Source organism: Echiichthys vipera, assembly GCF_963691815.1.
Source record: "Echiichthys vipera genome assembly, chromosome: 3".
In the NCBI taxonomy this organism is placed as follows: domain Eukaryota; kingdom Metazoa; phylum Chordata; class Actinopteri; order Perciformes; family Trachinidae; genus Echiichthys; species Echiichthys vipera.
Genome location: NC_139828.1, coordinates 2,346,060 through 2,366,059, shown reverse-complemented (window position 1 = coordinate 2,366,059; position 20,000 = coordinate 2,346,060). Strand labels below are relative to the sequence as shown.

Here is a 20,000-nt window from a genome sequence, read left to right as displayed (position 1 = left end):
TCATTTTGCATCTTTTTGTGATGGTTTTGCATCTATTTTTAGTCATTTTGCATCTTTTTGTGGTGGTTTTGCATCTATTTTTAGTCATTTTGCATCTTTTTGTGGTGGTTTTGCATCTATTTTTAGTCATTTTGCATCTTTTTGTGGTGGTTTCAATCTATTTTTAGTCATTTTGCATCTTTTTGTGGTGGTTTTGCATCTATTTTTAGGCATTTTGCATCTTTTTGTGCTGGTTTTGCATCTATTTTTAGTCATTTTGCATCTTTTTGTGGTGGTTTTGCATCTATTTTTAGTCATTTTGCATCTTTTTGTGGTGGTTTTGCATCTATTTTTAGTCATTTTGCATCTTTTTGTGGTGGTTTCAATCTATTTTTAGTCATTTTGCATCTTTTTGTGGTGGTTTTGCATCTATTTTTAGGCATTTTGCATCTTTTTGTGCTGGTTTTGCATCTATTTTTAGTCATTTTGTATCTTTTTGCGGTGGTTTTGCATCTATTTTTAGTCATTTTGCATCTTTTTGTGGTGGTTTTGCATCTTTTTTCAGTCACTTTGCATCTTTTTGTGCTGGTTTTGCATGTATTTTTATTCATTTTGCATCTTTTTGCGGTGGTTTTGCATCTATTTCGAGTCATTTTGCATCTTTTTGTGGTGGTTTTGCATCTATTTTTACTAATTTTGCATCTTTTGGTGTGAGCGGGCGCTGCTGCTGCATGTTCAGGGGCCGTCTACAGTTGGTGTAAAGTAACTTTTGATTCACCGCTTCTTTTTGTATCTTTCGGCTTTATTTGTTAGTACCTGTATCGTATAAAATCTGAATGGTTGTTGCATCTGTCAGCACATCTACTCACCACTGATGACCTGACCGAACAGCTCCTCCGGTGTGTCTCCAAAGAAAGGAGCGCAGCCCACCAGGAACTCGTACAGGATGACTCCCATCGCCCACCAGTCCACCGGCTTCCCGTAGCCCTGACGCAGAATCACCTCCGGGGCGATGTACTCCGGAGTGCCGCACACCTGAGGAGGCACCGGGGCACAGAAAATCAGCAGGGGACATGAAGAAAGCAGCCTCAGCAGCAAGACTTACAGGGAAATCCAACCACGATAGTTTTATGATCTTACAGATGCAGATGCTTCCACACAGGTGCACTGCATGGTGCAATCAGGCAGTTAACCTCCAGTCGTGCTCTGTGGCATGTATCAAAATGCAGAGTAGGCTCAGTAGATTCTGGTCTACAGTGGTTACGATGCTGTGGAATGGCATATGTGTGGCGTACACAAAGAGAAAGGGAACAGCCTGAATGCTTGAACCCTACAGCGAGGGGCTTGGTTATGCTGTGGGGGGCAATTTCCCGGTGTGGTTTGGGTCAATGTGTCCCATGAGAGGGAATGTTGACTGGGAATAAACACAAGTTCGAAACACCATAAGGGAATATCATCGGTCCTTCCTAGAGCCTGGTCTGTTCGACATTTCCAGCCTGTTAAAGGGAAGGATCTCGTTGCCACCGTGGTCAAAACTGCTGGATGAATGAATGCATAGATATTGTGACTTGCTGCTGCTCATGGGGGAATTGTTGGGTCTCTGTAAATCATGAATAAGTCATAGATGATGTCAAATGAAGGACTTTTTAAATAAACACAAACAAACGCCTGTTGTGTCTTCCTGATAGTGAAAGACTGGGGCGACTGTGGCTCAGTTGGTTAGAGCGAGTCGGCCAATGTCCGAAGGGTCGGCGGTTTGGTCACCCGCCCTACTTGTGTCATGGTCGTTGTGTCCTTGGGCGAGACACTTCACCCACCTCGCCTCGTGTGAATGTGTCTGACTGCTGTATGTTTGAGGAGGTGGTTGGAGGGGCCGTAGGCGCTCATTGGCTGCCACGCTTCCGTCAGTCTGCCCCAGGGCAGCTGTGACTACTGCGTACTTTACCACCACCGTGTGTGTGTGTGTGTGTGTGTGTGAATGAATGGAACCTGGACTCTGTAAAGCACCTTGAGCACTGAGAAGGACGCTATATAAATCAAAGCCATAATAATAATAATAATAATGCCTGTTGTGTCTTCCTGATAGTGAAAAACTGGAGCCATCACAGCAGGTTGAATAAAGTTACAGAGCTGTAAATGTTCAGGGCTAACATGGACTAATGTTTAGCACAAGGTTTGAATAAAGCTGTTCCTGATTTTGAGACACGAAAAACCACAAAAACGACAAAAACAGAGGAATATAAAGAGATGAGCTGGTACCTGTTTATCGAGGAACTCCCTGGTGTCTTTCTCTATGTGTCCTTCGTACAGGTTCGTGGTCAAACTCATCAGACCGATCTTCGAGAGGCCGAAGTCCGTGAGCTTGATGTGTCCCATGGACGTGATGAGAAGACTGCAGGAGACAAACGTATAATTATACTTATTTAAATAGAGCTCTGCAGGGATGAGTCAGAGGTGAGTGATCGTTTCTCTGCTTCCTGTTCTCTCGTCTGGAAGTCAGTGAGTTTTCAAAAATGTGTTTTTAGTTCAGTGATTTAAATAAAGTCTGTAGTTCACACAGGCTGAAGAGATTTTAACATTTTGCTCTATGGGCGCACTCACATTGTCCTTCCGCACCGGGCAAAACCGGTTTTCAGCTAAAGTCTGGTTCCTTTGACCAGTGTGAGTGCAACAGTACCGCGTCTAGGAGCGGCACGCTGGCCGTCCATGGCCCGTTTGGGAGAGGTGGGCTTTAGTAAAGCACGTTTGCACATGTACGAGCACGAGTGTGCACACGTGTACGAGCACGAGGCCTACGGCGGTTCTGAGGTCATTTTATGTGCGCCTGTTTCCTTATTGTGCGGAAAATACAGTACTGTACGTACAGCTAGAGGCTCTACTGTCTCACCGTAGATGTGAAGTCTTTCCAAACATATTCTAAGATATTTCTGTTTTAATAACAATAACTATCACCAACATCTTAGAGAAGGTGTAGGATGCTCGTGCCCGGATTGTGTGTAAACATGTATATGTGTGTATGTTTATACACATGAGTGTGTTCATCTATAGGTAATTACTGACTTTAAGTTTTGTGGTTTTTGTTTGTTTTGGATCATCCGGCTTCAAAGATGAATACATTTAAAAAAAGAGGAGGCCTCGGGGAAGACCCAGGACCAGTTGGAGAGATTAGATCTCCACACTGGCCTGGGAACGCCTCAGGATCCCCCAGTTAGAGCTGGTTAATGTGGCCCGGGAAAGGGAAGTTTGGGCTCCCCTGCTGGAGCTGCTGCCCCCGAGACCCGACCCCGGATAAGAGGCTGAAGATGAGTCTTACTTGTCAGGTTTGAGGTCTCTGTGTACGATGCCGTAGTTGTGGAGATACTCTAATGCGAGGACGGTCTCTGCAAAGTACATCCGAGCCATATCCACGGGCAGAGCTCCGATATTCTTCAGCAGCGTGGCACAGTCTCCCCCTGCAGAGGACACCCTCAACATCACACGCAATACAACCACCTCCAGTAAACCTTAAAGGCTAGCATGGTTAGCATCTTACCCTCCACGTACTCCATCACCATGCAGAGGTGTCTCCGCGTCTCGAAGGAGCAGAACATGGAGACGACAAACGGGTTCTCGGCGAACGTCAGGATGTCCCGTTCCACAAAGGCCTGCTGGATCTGGTTCCTCAGGATCAGGTTCTGCTTGTTGATCTTCTTCATGGCGAAGCGCTGCCGGGTCTCCTTGTGACGCACCAGGAACACGGCGCTGCGCAAGGAAAGAGACGGACAAGACGTTTGGACCGTCAACTTCTGTATACTGGGCTCCATAAACAGTGTTCAAGGTCATAACCTTGGTCTGACTGAGCTGTTGTGACCTCTAGGATGAAAGAAAGACCTGGAGCATTCAGAGGATGGACGACTTTCACAATAAGAGCCTTTCTGAACACACAACCCAACACAACCGCTCGCCGTCTAACCGCCAAAGTAAAATGCAACTGTGTCCCGTCTACTAAAGGGGTTTTAACAACGGAATATCAAATATCAAATATCAATTATCGGGATCATGTTCACGAGTGAGGGGACGATGGAGCGTGAGTTTGGCCGGAGAATCGGAGCAGCGGGGGCGGAGCTGCAGTCGCTCTACCGCACTGTTGTGATGACAAGAGAGCTGAGGAAGGCAAAGCTCTGGATCTACCCTCAGTCCTGGTTCCTACCCTCACCTGTGGTCCTGAAAGCTGGGTCAGGACCCAAAGAACCAGGTCGAAGGCACAAGCGGCCGAAATGTGTTTCCTCAGGAGGGGGTCTGGAGTCTCCCTTAGAGAGAGGGGGAGAAGTTCAGCATCCGTGAGGAACTCGGAGTAGAGCCGCTGCTCCTTTGCGTTGAAAGGAGCCAGTTGAGGTGGTTCAGGATCATCTGGTAAGGATGAACCCTGGGCGCCTCCCTAGGGACGTGTTCCAGGCACGTCCAGCTGGGAGGAGGCCTCGGGGAAGACCCAGGACCAGGTGGAGAGATTAGATCTCCACACTGGCCTGGGAACGCCTCAGGATCCCCCAGTTAGAGCTGGTTAATGTGGCCCGGGAAAGGGAAGTTTGGGGTCCCCTGCTAAAGCTGCTGCCCCTGAGACCCGACCCCGGATAAGAGGCTGAAGATGAGATCAGATATCAAAGATGTAAATGTGTCTCACCCGTACGCTCCGTTACTGATCAGCTTGATGTTTTCAAAGTCTTCCTCTCGAGGTGGTTTGGTTTTAGACTGCGGCGGAGGAGCTGGGACGGTGGAGCCTCGGCCCTGAAACACACGTAAAGTTTTTTTCCTTTTAACATTTTCCAAATATAAAACATCGAGACCTATGAAAGATGACAATGACACGATCATGAACTCACATCCACCGACTCGTCGGTCTCTGGGGTCTCTGGGTTTCCGCTGTCGTAGCTGCTCAGCTGGGCCATTTCTGCACAGACACACACACTTCAGCAAACACACCAAAGACTTCACGCGTTAAATCGAATGAAAAGTGGAGTCTGAAACGGGCGTTACCCTCCAGGGGGTCCCTGGTGAGGCCCAGCTGGCTGATGATGTATCGCGGGATGTCGGACTTGATGCCCTGGCCCTCCTTGGCATGGCCCTCTGCTGCCTCCAGCAAATGGTAGAATTCCTCAGGATCAAACTCCTGCAGAAGGAGGGACAGATTAAAGCCTGCACAACACTGCACGGTTTACAAAACCTCATGTGGAAGCATGTGTTTGAGTCATGAATGGAAGTTTTGCATCAGTTTTTTGTGCTGCTGTTTAAACTCCACACTCACACTTGTTAACTGAAATCATCCAAAACGCACATTTAGGGGTTGGTTTTACTTCACTTTGTCTGTTTGTGTAGCTTATCACTTGCCACTCCTGGCTCATGGGGATGTTGTGTATTTATATAAATGCCTCTGCTCACTCCCTGCAACTGCTGGATGCTGCATATCACGGGGCCTTGAGATTCATAACTGGCTGCAAACCCCTCACACATCACTGTACATCGTACTCTCTCACACACTGGTCTTCACTCTCCATGCACAGAACCACTCACTGGTGTCTGTTTATCTATAAATCCATTATCGGACCGCTCCGCTCTTATTTGTCAATGTATCTGGTATGGAAACAGTCCGATCGCAGCCTCCGGTCCCTGGACTTAATCTCATTTGCCGTCCCGTCAGTCCGTACTGAGCTTGGCAAGAAGGCTTTTTCCTACGCTGCGTCTGAGACCTGGAACCAGCTCCTGCAGAGGTTGAAGCTGCACCTGAGACCTGGAACCAGCTCCAGCAGAGGCTGAAGCTGCGTCTGAGACCTGGAACCAGCTCCTGCAGAGGTTGAAGCTGCACCTGAGACCTGGAACCAGCTCCTTCAGAGGCTGAAGCTGCACCTGAGACCTGGAACCAGCTCCAGCAGAGGCTGAAGCTGCGTCTGAGACCTGGAACCAGCTCCAGCAGAGGCTGAAGCTGCACCTGAGACCTGGAACCAGCTCCAGCAGAGGCTGAAGCTGCTCCTGAGACCTGGAACCAGCTCCAGCAGAGGCTGAAGCTGCGCCTGCGACCTGGACCCAGCTCCAGCAGAGGCTGAAGCTGCACCTGAGACCTGGACCCAGCTCCAGCAGAGGCTGAAGCTGCACCTGAGACCTGGAACCAGCTCCAGCAGAGGCTGAAGCTGCACCTGCCCAGCTTTACTTCTTTAGGGGACTTCAAACTGCTTGTAGGAAGGCTGTTGAGACAGTCTGTGGGGGTCTGCACTTGTACTTAACTTAACTTGTACTTAACTTGTTCTTTGCCCTTTGCAGTTTGTACTGTTTGTGTTGTGTCTCCTGTGTGTTCAGTTAGTCTGTCACTTTGTGTTTTGCTGCTGCCGACCTGACCCTGGGTCTCAATGAGATTTGACCTGTATAAAGAAGGGTTCATAAAATAAAAAAGTTTGGACGTGTCGATTATTTTTTAGGATATTTGGTCATTTTAAAACATCCCCAAAACTCGTCACCGAACTTCCAGGTTTGCCAGGACATGTGGAAACTTTAGCCTCGTGGGACCACCCTGATCTCTGACCTCCACTGTGTTTCACTCTCAGATCAGTCTGGTGACGTGCGGTGGAGAAAATTGGGAGAAGTTTGCCGAGCGTCCAAACTAATCAGAGTTGGTTTCTTTGGTGGATTTAAGTGAAACAGAAGAGACTGTTGAGTGTAAACAACATGGAGGCTTCCACGGATGAGATGAGCAGCTATGGAGCAAGCCGCTCACTAACTCTTTGTTCTCTGGATCCTTCTGTTGAATATGGACCGATCACATTCAGTCCAGTTGTGCCAACCTCCAAGACAGCCACCGCCGCCACCAGCACCACCACCACCACCAGCAGCTGGTAATTGGACGATAAACTCAGCTCCTCAGCAGAGTGAAGGGCGATGGAGACGCCACGAGACGAGGACGGAGGATTTAGTTGTTGCACTCCAGTGTCCTCTGACAAAGACACACACACTCACCCTGCCCCCTCCTCTGTGTGTGTGCTTCCATTCGTAAACCCATCCTGTACGGTGTCACTACTTCAGCTGCATGTGATTAGTCAAAACTCTCCTCCCCCCTCTCCCTCCTCCTCACCCTCCACTGCCCCACCAATTATCCCTCCGTCTTCTACACTTGCTTTCGTCTCTCCTCTCCTCACTTTCTCTGCCTCCTCGCCTCATTTCTGGACTCACACGGGTCGGATTCACCCGTTTGACTCCAGATGTTCCCGAACTGATGGAGCTCTCGGTGGAGGATGTGTGCAGCTGTAATTCACATAGAGAACCCTGAACCCACCAGCAGAGATGGTGTGTGTGTGTGTGTGTGTGTGTGTGTGTGTGTGTGTGTGTGTGTGTGTGTGTGTGTACATTAGGGCTGATTCTCGGAGGAAGTCCGTAAATGAATTGCTGTGGTCGGATCATTTCACAGCGCGGAGCAGGAAGCTCTAAAGTGTTTGTTAACCATGCGTGGAGCCGAGCCGTACATAATGAAAATAAGCTTTTCCAGTTAATACTTTCATAAACACTATAACTGACACCACGGCGCAGTGATGTGATTAAAATGCAAAACTGTGTTAAGGAGGGAAACAACCAGGACGAGGCTGATAAGAAACAGGAAACAGGACGTGAATCAACAAGACGCAGGATTAAAACAGGCTCGTTTGCATGTTTAGTGTGTTACGGAGTCGGAGGAGGAGGTAATTATATGATACCTAAAATTTTCCGATTAAACCTCTGAGATAACAAAGGGCGCCCTCCCACTGTGCCTCCGTACCGTGCCCAAACAGGTTTCACAGCTAAAGTCTGGTTCGTTTGACCAGTGTGAGTGCAACCGTACCACGTCTAGGAGCGGCACGCTTGCCGTCCACGGCCCGTTTGGGAGAGGTGGGCTTTTGTAAAGCACGTTTGCACGTGTACGAGCACGAGCGTGCGCACGTGTACGAGCACGAGGCCTACGGCGGTTCTGAGGTCATTTCCTGTGCGCCTGTTGGGACGTAGAAAAAAGAAGGAGGGACCATGCGCGGACATTTCAAACAATGGCGGTGAAAGGTTCACGTTGGTGTGATGCGGAGGTGGAGTGTTTACTGCAGATTTGGTCGATGAAAAGATTCAAAAACAGTCGACAAGACGCACAAAAACTCCGAGGTCTACGGAAAGATCTGGAAACAAAGCCACGCATCGCCATGACGTCATCGATGCGTGTGACGTGTTACGGCGTGATGACGTATAGGCAGCAAGAAGCATTCTCCGAGGCCCAGGTAGTGTGAGTACAAACGGGCCTGGAGGGGGGGACAAGGACCCTAAAGCACGGGGCACGGGACGGAGGAACAGTGGGAGGGCGCCCTTATAAGTGCATTTATTCTATATTTTAATAAATTATATCACTGGATTATTATAACTGAATTATTCCAACTGATGCATTCACGTGTAAACAGCAGTCAGAGTTCATTTTAACTACTTTATTCTGTCAGTTTAATCTTTTATAACATGTTTCATAAGCTGATTAAAAGCTCCGTGTGTTAGAAGCTCCAGCTGTCAGATAAGTCTGGATTTGTTCCACGCGTTGTCAAAACCTGGCATCTACATTACCCACAATGCAACTCAACCAATGATAGTTTGGTCAGTGATTAGAGAGCGTTGAGCTAATGTAGCGTGTAGAAGAGGCCGTGGTCAGTGAGTGGATATCAGACACTCGGTGAGCGGTGTGGTGGTGTGGCGGTTCCTCTCACCAGACACTCCAGCAGCCGCGCCGGCCGGGCGATGATGATCATGAGCTTCCTGACGAGCTGCGTGACGAAGGTGACCTCCACGCTCTCGGAGCGCTCGTGAGCCTGGACACAAGGACAACAGGGAGAAGGTTAGCTTAGCAGCACGAGGAAAAATATAAAACATTTCACCTTCAATGTCAAAGTTAGAGGTCAGGTTGGAGGTCACCGGTCCCTCATGATGTCAACGACATCATTACCGGTGATGGCCGAGAACAACGCCGGTTACAGAACGAGTCACCGCGGACAGCTGCTCATCACACAGATGACGTGTTTTAACTTCATACTCAGTTAATTAAGGATTTATTTTGACCAAAGCAGAGTTGGTGATTGTAAGAACAGTAGAGCGAAGGCTGTTTTGGTAAAAAATTATAATTTTAAGTGTTTTTAACGAAGATCTGCAAATTTAAAATACAAGAATTACAATTTTAAGTGTTTTTTTTTTACGTAAAAATACAGTTTTTTTCCAATGGAGTCTGGTGTTTTTGCTGTTTCCTTTTAATTAAATGACTTTTTTAAGGATTTTTTTGGACCAAACCAGAGTTGGTGATTGTTGGAACGGTGAAAAGTCTAAACTAAGACGAGTTCGGTGACATTTCGTTCTTTTCTGTCAAGTGTTACAAACGATCTGTGTGTTAAAATGACTGTTTTTTCAACGGAGTCTGGTGACTTTGCTGTTTTTTATTCACGTCATATTAAAATAAAAATTAAACGAAGCAGAGTTGGTGATTGTTGGAACCATGGGAAGATTAACGAAGACTGTTTTGGTAAAAAATAATAATTTTAAGTGTTTTTTTTTACGAAAAATACAGTTTTTTCCAATGGAGTCTGGTGTCTTTGCTGTTTCCTTTAAATTAAATGTATTTTGACCAAACCAGAGTTGGTGATTGTAACGATGGAAAGTCTAAACTAAGACGAGTTTGGTGAGTTTTATTGAATGAAGTGTGTGTGAGGTGTTTTAGCTAACGAGCTAATTAAGCTAAGATGAACGTAAAGTCAGTTTAATAAGGAAAATAAGTGTGAGAATAAATCTTTCCTCGACAGTTTTGCTTGTTTATTAGCGCGGCGAACACATCTCCCAGCTGTGAGTAAAGAAACAGCCATACCTCCCATCCCTAACATCATTATTTTATTTATTTATCCTGATGAAATCTAACTTAACCTTGGTGCCGAGCAGAGAACGTCTCCTACGTCGAGTTTGTCCTTCACAGACAAAGCCGAACAGTTTGGAGTCCTTCCCCTCAGTGACACCTGCGAGGTAATCTAAATCAGAACGACCTCCGCCTCGCTCCCCGAGAGATCCACCGTGAAATGTCTGTCAGTGTGTGGACGGAGCAATTTACCCGGCAATCCAGTGTAGCTGAGTGGAAACGCCATCTGGAGCAAACACTGATCCCACGGAAAGAAATGGGCTGGAAGTGAAATGTGTGCAGAGTGGAAGCGGCAACAATTACAACCTGCCCGCTCTCGAACATGGTTCATTCTCAGGGGGTTGTGTGAATGCAGCATGCATGTATGTATGTATGTACTGTATGTTTGTATAGTGTGTGTGTGTGTGTGTGTGTGTGTGTGTGTGTCAGACAGAGAGGAGGCGGCGGTTCATAAACAAAGCACGGGCAGTTCGTCTAACAGAGACAGACGCAGGAGGCACGGAGGCCCCGACCCCCTCCTGAATTATTTATCACAGTAATGAAACCTGGAGGGGTGTGTGTGTGTGTGTCTATATACTGTACACTAAATATGTATTAGTGTGTGTGTGTGTATATGTAAGTGTGAAGGAGACTGAATATGTGTGTGTGTGTGTGTGTGTGAGGTGACTGTACAGGCGAGTGATCGGTGAGTAATGTGCAGCTGCGAGACCGACTCCCACTGTGCACCGGCTAATTAACCAGTCAGAGTGTGCACGTGTGTGTGTGTGTACTTGTGCATCACTATTTGTGGGGACTGTAGTATTTTCCCTACGGAGTGAGGACCTTTTTGAAAAAAGTGAGGACCGGTTGTCACTTTTGCGGGTAAAGACAACAGACTGTATATAACTACGGACGACGCGGCTCTACTTCCTCCCAGTGAACAAAAGTAAAGCCAAAATATTCCGTATATGGGCGACAACATGTTGTTATTCTGCAACCAGAGTCATCAAAGTATCATCCGTTCACCCGCCTGACCAATGGCGGTTGGATCACCGTTGCCAATCATTAAGTTTCACCCTGTTTTTATAGCATCCAATAACAAATCAAAACCAAACGTACATCTCATCTCATCTCATCTTCAGCCTCTTATCCGGGGTCGGGTCGCGGGGGCAGCAGCTCCAGCAGGGGACCCCAAACTTCCCTTTCCCGGGCCACATTAACCAGCTCTAACTGGGGGATCCTGAGGCGTTCCCAGGCCAGTGTGGAGATCTAATCTCTCCACCTGGTCCTGGGTCTTCCCCGAGGCCTCCTCCCAGCTGGACGTGCCTGGAACACCTCCCTAGGGAGGCGCCCAGGGTTCATCCAGACCAGATGATCCTGAACCACCTCAACTGGCTCCTTTCAACGCAAAGGAGCAGCGGCTCTACTCCGAGTTCCTCACGGATGCTGAACTTCTCCCCCTCTCTCTAAGGGAGACTCCAGACCCCCTCCTGAGGAAACACAGTTCAGACGCTTGTACCCGCGACCTGGTTCTTTGGGTCCTGACCCAGCTTTCATGACCACAGATGAGGGTAGGAACAAAGATTAACCGGTAGATCGAGAGCTTTGCCCTCCGGCTCAGCTCTCTTTTCGTCACAACGGTGCGGTAGACCAAGCGTACAACCGTCTTAATAAACTCCAGATGTTGCTTTATAATTAAAGGTGAACTCTTACAGATAGAGAGACCTAAACGTTGTATGACTAAAGAGTTCTGTGTGTGAGAGTTTGGGACAAAAGTGGGACAGAGGTGATGTCACTTCATCCAAACAGGTGATGTTTCCACCTGAGAGTCGGTTAAACCCAGATGTTGGCGGCTGTGTGCGAGCCCCTGAAGGTGTCGGAGTGAACCGATCGACGTGTCGGTGACGGATCACCAGAGCTGAGTTAGCACTCTGCCCCCAGGTGACCCACAGGGGTCTAACAGGGTTTCCTGCAGAGGATGGACCTGGATGCAGGTTGCCATGGTGACCGCCAGGCAGGTCACTAAGGCCCCCTTTCGTGACAGGGATGGATGAGGGCTAGGAAGAGAGGAGATGGGGCGAAGGTGGAGGAGAGATAAAAGACGAGAGAAGGAGCAGAGGAGGACGGACGGAGGAGAGGTGAGCCGGCCTCCCGCGAGCTCTGTAATGGGGTCATGACACGATGGAGAGAAGACAACGGGTGTATGAATAAAGGAGTGGATAAGCAAGGAGGACAAAGGCAAAGGGCTGAGACCAAAAGGAGACCAGCGGAAAGATGATTTTAGACGCCAAAAACTCTCCTAATGTCAAATAATATAAAATACATGTGCACTGACGGAGGACGAGGACGTGTGAAATGTGTTTAATAAACATTTAATGACAGAAAAACTGAATCTCCAACTATTTTGATAGTTTTTTTATGCAAAATCGACAAAAAATACAGTCGATTTCATGCTTTTCTCTGTTTTATATCATGTTAAATTAAATACTTTTGGGGGGTTTGGGCAAAAAATGCTAATTTTGTCGCCTCCATAAAAGAAATTCCATCAATTTCCATTAAAATTAAAAGACTGGTATTTTTAAAACCTGAGGAAACTAAGCTGGGGTTCTCCTCAAAGCAGTTTCAGTCCAAAGCAACTGGACTTGGTTATTTGTCTAAGAAGACGTTTCACCTCTCATCCAAGAGGCTTCATCAGTTCATGTACGCATCTGACCAGGACCAGGACCAGGAGCAGGACCAGGCTAGGACTGGACCAGGACCAGGACCAGGCTGAGACTGGACCAGGACCAGGCTGGGCCAGGACCAGGACCAGGACCTGGACCAGGATCCGGACCAGGCTGGGACTGGTCCAACTAACTGGTGTGGAGATCCAGGTATTTAACCTCTCACAGGCTGATGATGTCACTGGAACCCTTTGTTCTCCAAGTGCCAACGACCGTCGTTAGAGTGACAGTCGTTGGTGGGAGTAGGTGGAAGTCCAAACCAACTTCCCACCAACGACTGGACCAGGACCAGGACAAGGACCAGCACTAACGAAGTCCAAACCAACTTCCCACCAACGACTGTCACTCCAACGAAGCACAAAAGGGGAGAACGACGACCTGGACACATGAGAACATCCACAGGCTGAGCTGGGGTTTGTGATATGTGACAAAATGTATTTAAAGATAATATTCCTACACTGTTTGTGCAGGAACAAGTTCATTTAAAACCTCTGGCTGTGTCCACACTCACAGGATAATGACGAATGGGCCAATAACGAAGAACTCTGATTGTTTTTTTAAAGTATGTAATGAACTGAAACAGCCAAAAAACACACTTTTGTTACATTATGTATAAAATCATCATGTACTATGATCAGTTCTAATACATCATATATCCATATCACCTCCCCTGCATGAAACCAAAAGCATCTCCATGCTCAGAAACCACGAGTAGAGAGTTGGTAACTCTTTGTGGTTTGGGTGAACTGGCCCTTTAAACCGATCAACACCAGACACTGAAGGGTCGAGCCGACAACTTAAACATCCAACAGTCAGTCCAAACTAATCACAGGCGTCAAGTTTCACGTCTGAAGTCACCAAATGAAGCGTGAAGTACGAGTTTTAACGCACGCGCCGCTTCATTATCAACTCGTCCGTAAGAACCCATCAAAATAAAATACATCACGCTGTCGTCCCGCCAGAATAAAACAGACGTCTCATTAAAAAGTCTGAATTATTAACCAGCTGCAGATAAGACACCCGCAGCATCCGACTGATTAAAGAAGATTTAATAGTTCATGAATTTGTCGTTGACCTCCGGGAAACGCTCACTTATGTTTTAGGAATCATTTAAAAACATTACAACAAAATAAAAGTCTGACAGGAAGTTACAACCCACCAACAAATACAGTGAAGCAGCTCCTAAACCTGAACGTGATTTCAAAATAAGAGCGGGTTCATCCACTCAAACTATTGATTTAACAGCGTTAAACGGCGTCTGAGTGAAGCTGCGTCTTCATCATCAGCGTAAACCTCGATCGTATCAAATGGACTCAACTGTAAAGTCTGCCTCCTCCTCCTCCACCTCCTCCTCCTCCTCCCAGCTGTGAGTGAACACCTTCCACTTGCTCCTCCTCATCACATCCTCCAGCACCACCTCCTCTTCCTCCTCTTCCTCCAGCCTCCTCTGCCACGAGACGCACGCCATGCTTCCGCCGAAAAAGCCCCAAAACGAGGAATTTCCATAAAAAAGGGACCCGGGCTGATGCTACGCCTCCGTCCACCTGCTCACGGCCTCCATCCTCTCCTCTCCTCTCCTGTGTGGGTCTGCTCCACCTGCTGCCGCCGCACTTGGCCAAAAAAAAAAACACGCCACCAACAAGCCTAACGCCGCCTAATTGATGATGTCATCATCCAGCCCGCATTGCAGCTTCGGCGTCTCCTCCAGATGTGTCCTCCGAGTCCTCACACCCCTTCCATCCAAAAGCATTCTAACAGGCTTTCACGCACGTACAGCGCACCCACCTTCTCCGCTGCGAGCCCGCCGGCCAATCAGAAGCAGAGGAATCCCCTCAAAGCCCCGCCCATCCCCAAAAACAACCCTCTCCGACTGCACCGCCTTCACCGCCTTCACCCCTCCTGGTCGTCTGGGAGAGTCATCTGTCAGCCCCCGGTGACTGCTGGAGTGTGAAATTAAAATCGGGTGTGTGCGTGAGCCCTGCCTGCATGCGTGTGTGTGTGTCTATGATGGAGATATTGTGTGTGTGTGTGTGTGTGTGTGTGTGTGTGTGTGTGTCCCAGTAGAACAGAAGGTCAATAAGAGGCCGGTGGGAGCCATAACGCCGCCCCCCCCAGGCACCGGAAAACTGAGCTAATAGAGATGTCACCACTGACACACATGTAAATATATGTACGCGTTCACGCGCACGGAAACACGCACGGACTGTCTGAATGGGTCCCATCACACCAAACTGTGTTTAGCAAATGTGTGTGTGTGTGTGTGTGTGTGTGTAGGAATGTCTTTGTGCCTCCGTATGACATCACGCCAAACCGCCATGAGTGGACGGAGGAGCGCGTCACGCCGTGAGTTGTTCCAGAGGTAAGCAAGCGTGACGGGGAGGCTGAGCAGCGCCGTGATGTCTTCATCCACGTCCAGGACGACAAACGTTTACACAAAATACATAAAAACGAGGCGCACTTTTATATAAATGATACGTTCATAAGTGAACGATAACGGCGTCGGATTCAATGACAAGCTGAGACGATGAGGATGTTTGAAAAGAAGATGATTTTGTTTTGTTTTTAAAGACAAAACAGACATTTGGACTTATTTTAGGGGTCCATAAGAAACATATATATATATATATATATACAGTATTTTACGGATTATAACGGCGCACTCACACTGTCCTTCCGCACCGGGCCCAAAGAGGTTTTGCGGGTAAAGCGTAGTGTGTTTGACCAGTGTGAGTGCAACCGCCTCGCGTGTAACTGCGGCCGGCTTGCCGTCCACGGCCTGTCTCAGAGAGGTGGGCTTTAGTAAAGCACGTTTGCACGTGTACGAGCACGAGCGTGCGCACGTGTTCAAGCATGAGGCCTACGGCGGTTCTGAGGTCATTTCCTGTCCGCCTGTTGGGACGTAGAATAAAGAAGGAGGGACCATGCGCGGACATTTCAAACAATGGCGGTGAAAGGTTCACGTTGGTGTGATGCGGAGGTGGAGTGTTTACTGCAGATTTGGTCGATGAAAAGATTCAAAAACAGTCGACAAGACGCACAAAAACTCTGAGGTCTACGGAAAGATCTGGAAACAAAGCCACGCATCGCCATGACGTCATCAATGCGTGTGACGTGTTACGGCGTGATGACGTATAGGCAGCAAGAAGCATTCTCCGAGGCCCAGGTAGTGTGAGTACAAACGGGCCTGGAGGGGGGACAAGGACCCTAAAGCACGGGGCACGGGACGGAGGCACAGTGGGAGGGCGCCCTAACTGCGTTCATCAGCAGATGTTCTTCAGTAAATATAAATTATTGTGAAAGGTATTCTTCATATTCAGCAGCTGAACCTAATATGGCACTAAAGCAGGTTGTTGGCACTTAATTGGGATTCATTAATTGGACTTTTACCAATTTAACACCACTTTGCATAAAACCCGCCCATCCATTAACAGCCACACACTTCATTTCTATATAATAATGAGGAAACTACCAAGCGCACCATCTTTGCTCTTAACCTTAAATATAACTGCCCTTTTCTTCCTAAATATAATCTTCATAAAGCACCATCGACCGATTCCACAGCACAACGCAACGCTCTGCCGGTGACAGCTGTGGAAATGAGTCATCACCTCTGCATCTGTCAGCGATGACGCCAAACAACGCTGATTCACAAGAGTCTGACAGGTCAATTTACTGCTGACATTAGAAGAATGAATGAGTGTTTATTAGAAATAAAAACAGCCAGAAAAGCTGTTTATAAAGTCCCTTAAACACATAAATTATATATAAAATAAGATCTTCTTCTCCACTTAAATATTGCATCTTGTGAAGCTTCTTTTATTTCTTTTCTCCGAGACGTTTCTTTAGTTTTTGACTGTTTTAAAAGAGATTTTTGAAACTTTTTTGGTAAAAAAAACACTTTGAGCGCAAAAAAGCTGCCAATGAATGCAAATGTTACACACAGGGAGGTACGTAGAGACGCTTTGCTTACTTGTAAACAAAGGTGCGTGTTTGCAGAGCAGTGCATGAGCTGTTGTTTACTTGTAAACAAAGGTGCGTGTCTGCAGAGCAGTGACTGAGCTGTTGTTTACTCGTAAACAAAGGTGCGTGTCTGCAGAGCAGTGCATGAGCTGTTGTTTACTTGTAAACAAAGGTGCGTGTCTGCAGAGCAGTGCATGAGCTGTTGTTTACTTGTAAACAAAGGTGCGTGTCTGCAGAGCAGTGCATGAGCTGTTGTTTACTCGTAAACAAAGGTGGGTGTCTGCAAGGCAGTGCATGAGCTGTTGTTTACTCGTAAACAAAGGTGTGTGTCTGCAGAGCAGTGCATGAGCTGTTGTTTACTTGTAAACAAAGGTGTGTGTCTGCAGAGCAGTGCATGAGCTGTTGTTTACTCGTAAACAAAGGTGCGTGTCTGCAGAGCAGTGCATGAGCTGTTGTTTACTTGTAAACAAAGGTGCGTGTCTGCAGAGCAGTGCATGAGCTGTTGTTTACTCGTAAACAAAGGTGTGTGTCTGCAGAGCAGTGCATGAGCTGTTGTTTACTTGTAAACAAAGGTGCGTGTCTGCAGAGCAGTGACTGAGCTGTTGTTTACTCGTAAACAAAGGTGCGTGTCTGCAGAGCGGTGCATGAGCTGTTGTTTACTTGTAAACAAAGGTGCGTGTCTGCAGAGCAGTGAATAAGTTGTTTACTTGTAAACAAAGGTGCGTGTCTGCAGAGCAGTGGCTGAGCTGTTGTTTACTTGTAAACAAAGGTGCGTGTCTGCAGAGCAGTGAATAAGATGTTTACTTGTAAACAAAGGTGCGTGTCTGCAGAGCAGTGACTGAGCTGTTGTTTACTTGTAAACAAAGGTGCGTGTCTGCAGAGCAGTGACTGAGCTGTTGTTTACTCGTAAACAAAGGTGCGTGTCTGCAGAGCGGTGCATGAGCTGTTGTTTACTTGTAAACAAAGGTGCGTGTCTGCAGAGCAGTGAATAAGTTGTTTACTTGTAAACAAAGGTGCGTGTCTGCAGAGCAGTGGCTGAGCTGTTGTTTACTTGTAAACAAAGGTGCGTGTCTGCAGAGCAGTGAATAAGATGTTTACTTGTAAACAAAGGTGCGTGTCTGCAGAGCAGTGACTGAGCTGTTGTTTACTTGTAAACAAAGGTGCGTGTCTGCAGAGCAGTGACTGAGCTGTTGTTTACTCGTAAACAAAGGTGCGTGTCTGCAGAGCGGTGCATGAGCTGTTGTTTACTTGTAAACAAAGGTGCGTGTCTGCAGAGCAGTGCATGGTACGTGTCCTGACTCACGTCCTGCAGCAGCTTCTCCAGGTTCTCCTGCAGCTCGTAGAAGTAGCGGGAGGTGATGAGGCCCTCTCGGCTCTTCTCCAGGCAGTCTCTGGACAGCTCGATCAGCTGGTGGTGGATGAAGCTGAGGACGCCGTCGGCCAGCGGGCAGACCTTCTCCGGGGCCGAGGAGCAGAGCAGCTCAGCCAGACGCTCCTCCATTTGAGCCGTGGCCTGTGGGGAGGGAGAAGGGGGGGGGGGGGGGTAGTGAGTCACAGAAGAGCCGAATCATACCTGACACATGCACGTGATTAAAGACTGCAGGTGACACGTCAGATATTACAACAAATCTCTTTCAAATTAATATTTAATCATTTAAATAACACTGGAAATTACTCCCCGCACCTTATTATGAGACTTTATTATGATACTAAAGCATCCTGACAAGGTTATAACGCCATAAAATAACAAATATTCATTAAACTAGACAAAGAACGACTTATATGAGTAAATGCTTAAATTAATAAATGAATAATAATGTAATTTAAAGCTGAATTTTCACCATAAATAACTCACAAATCAAATGAGATAAGGGTTAATTTAAATATAACATTTATTAGTGTATTTATTTATAAATTTAGTCTTTTATATTTTTATGCATTTTTGTATGTATTAATTTTATTATTATGTATCATTTTTAATTAATCCATGCATCAAAGTATTGATATTTTATGTATTTATATTAAATAAAAATTTAATTTAGAGCGAAACAATTAAAATAAATATTTCATTTATTAGTTTATTTATTTATAAATTAAGTAATTTATATCTTTTATGCATTTTTTATTTAATTAAATGAATATATTATTTATAATAATAATATAATAACAATCCATATATTAAAGTATTGGTATATTATGTGTTTATATTAAATAAATCCAATTTAGAGTAAAAATAAATAGATAAATAAAAGTGTGAATAGTTGGTTTAGACTCTTAAAAACCTCTGTACTGCTCATGTCATACGTGTCTTTTATGTATTTAACACAAATCCAACACTTCCTGCAACCCCTTCACAATAAAAGCCTTCCAGGAAAGAGCAGTGATTGAGTTTTTTAGGTGTAAATCTGCACAAACATCATCAAATTCAGTGTTTTTTTGTGGGTGAATCGACAAAATGAAACTCTTACAACATTTAATATAAAGTCTCAAACTTTTTAAAACCCAAAATTAAGGTGAGCAGCACTTTTGTTCCTCTGCTCTGAGTCTGTACGCGAGGAGCGTCTCTGCAGCACGCACCTTGGGAAACCTCTCCTTGTACACGTGGTTCATCATCACGATCTCGTGGTCGAAGGAGATCGGCGAGCGCCCGGGGCTGGAAGGGAAACACACGGACGCCATTAAAGCCTGAACACCTAACCCTCACCCTAACCCCAACCCTTAACCCTAACCCCCAACCAATAACCTTAACCCCAACCCTAACCCTTACCCTACCCCTAACCCTAACCCTACCCCCAACCCTACCCCTAACCCCAACCCTAACCCCTGACCCTAACCCTAACCCAAACCAACCCTAACCCCAACCCTAACCCTCACCACAACCCTAACCCTACCCCAACCCTAACCCCAGCCCCTAACCCTACCCCTAACCCCAACCCCCAACCCTACCCCTAACCCCAACCCTAACCCTAACCCCAACCCTAACCCCTGACCCTCACCCAACCCCTAACCCCAACCCTTACCCTACCCCTAACCCCAACACTAACCCTAACCCTAACCCCTGACCCCAACCCAACCCAACACTAACCCCAACCCTACCCCTAAACTAACCATACACAAAGAAAACATAAAGAGGTGATGTCATAGCTCTAAAATGTCCTGGAACGCGTTCATGAATTTAATATTCTAATCGCTAAAAGTGTTAAGGACTTCTTATAAATTGGCGACACGGTGTAGTGGTGGTTAGCACTGTCGCCTCACAGCAAGAGGGTTCCTGGTTTGAATCCCGGCTGGTTCCTTCTGTGTGGAGTTTGCATGTTCTCGGGCCCTGTCGTCTGCAGCACCTTTATGATCTCTGCAGTCTGTGATAACACCTGTGTGTTGTTTACGTCTGCTACTGTCTCGTTCACGTCTGCTGCTCATTGATCTGAGACTGATCAAAGGCA

The 20,000-nt window shown here is 46.8% G+C and overlaps 1 protein-coding gene across 1 annotated transcript in view; it reads right to left on the bottom strand.

Annotated features, from left to right (window-relative positions):
* The window catches only part of mast2 (microtubule associated serine/threonine kinase 2), a 209,727-nt gene that overhangs the window by 15,304 nt on the left and 174,423 nt on the right, over positions 1–20,000 (bottom strand). The window contains 10 exon segments of the mRNA XM_083940408.1: positions 849–1,014; positions 2,239–2,371; positions 3,293–3,431; positions 3,512–3,720; positions 4,640–4,743; positions 4,839–4,906; positions 4,993–5,125; positions 8,709–8,810; positions 17,861–18,070; positions 19,135–19,210. Coding sequence (XP_083796534.1) covers positions 849–1,014; positions 2,239–2,371; positions 3,293–3,431; positions 3,512–3,720; positions 4,640–4,743; positions 4,839–4,906; positions 4,993–5,125; positions 8,709–8,810; positions 17,861–18,070; positions 19,135–19,210 — 1,340 coding nt within the window.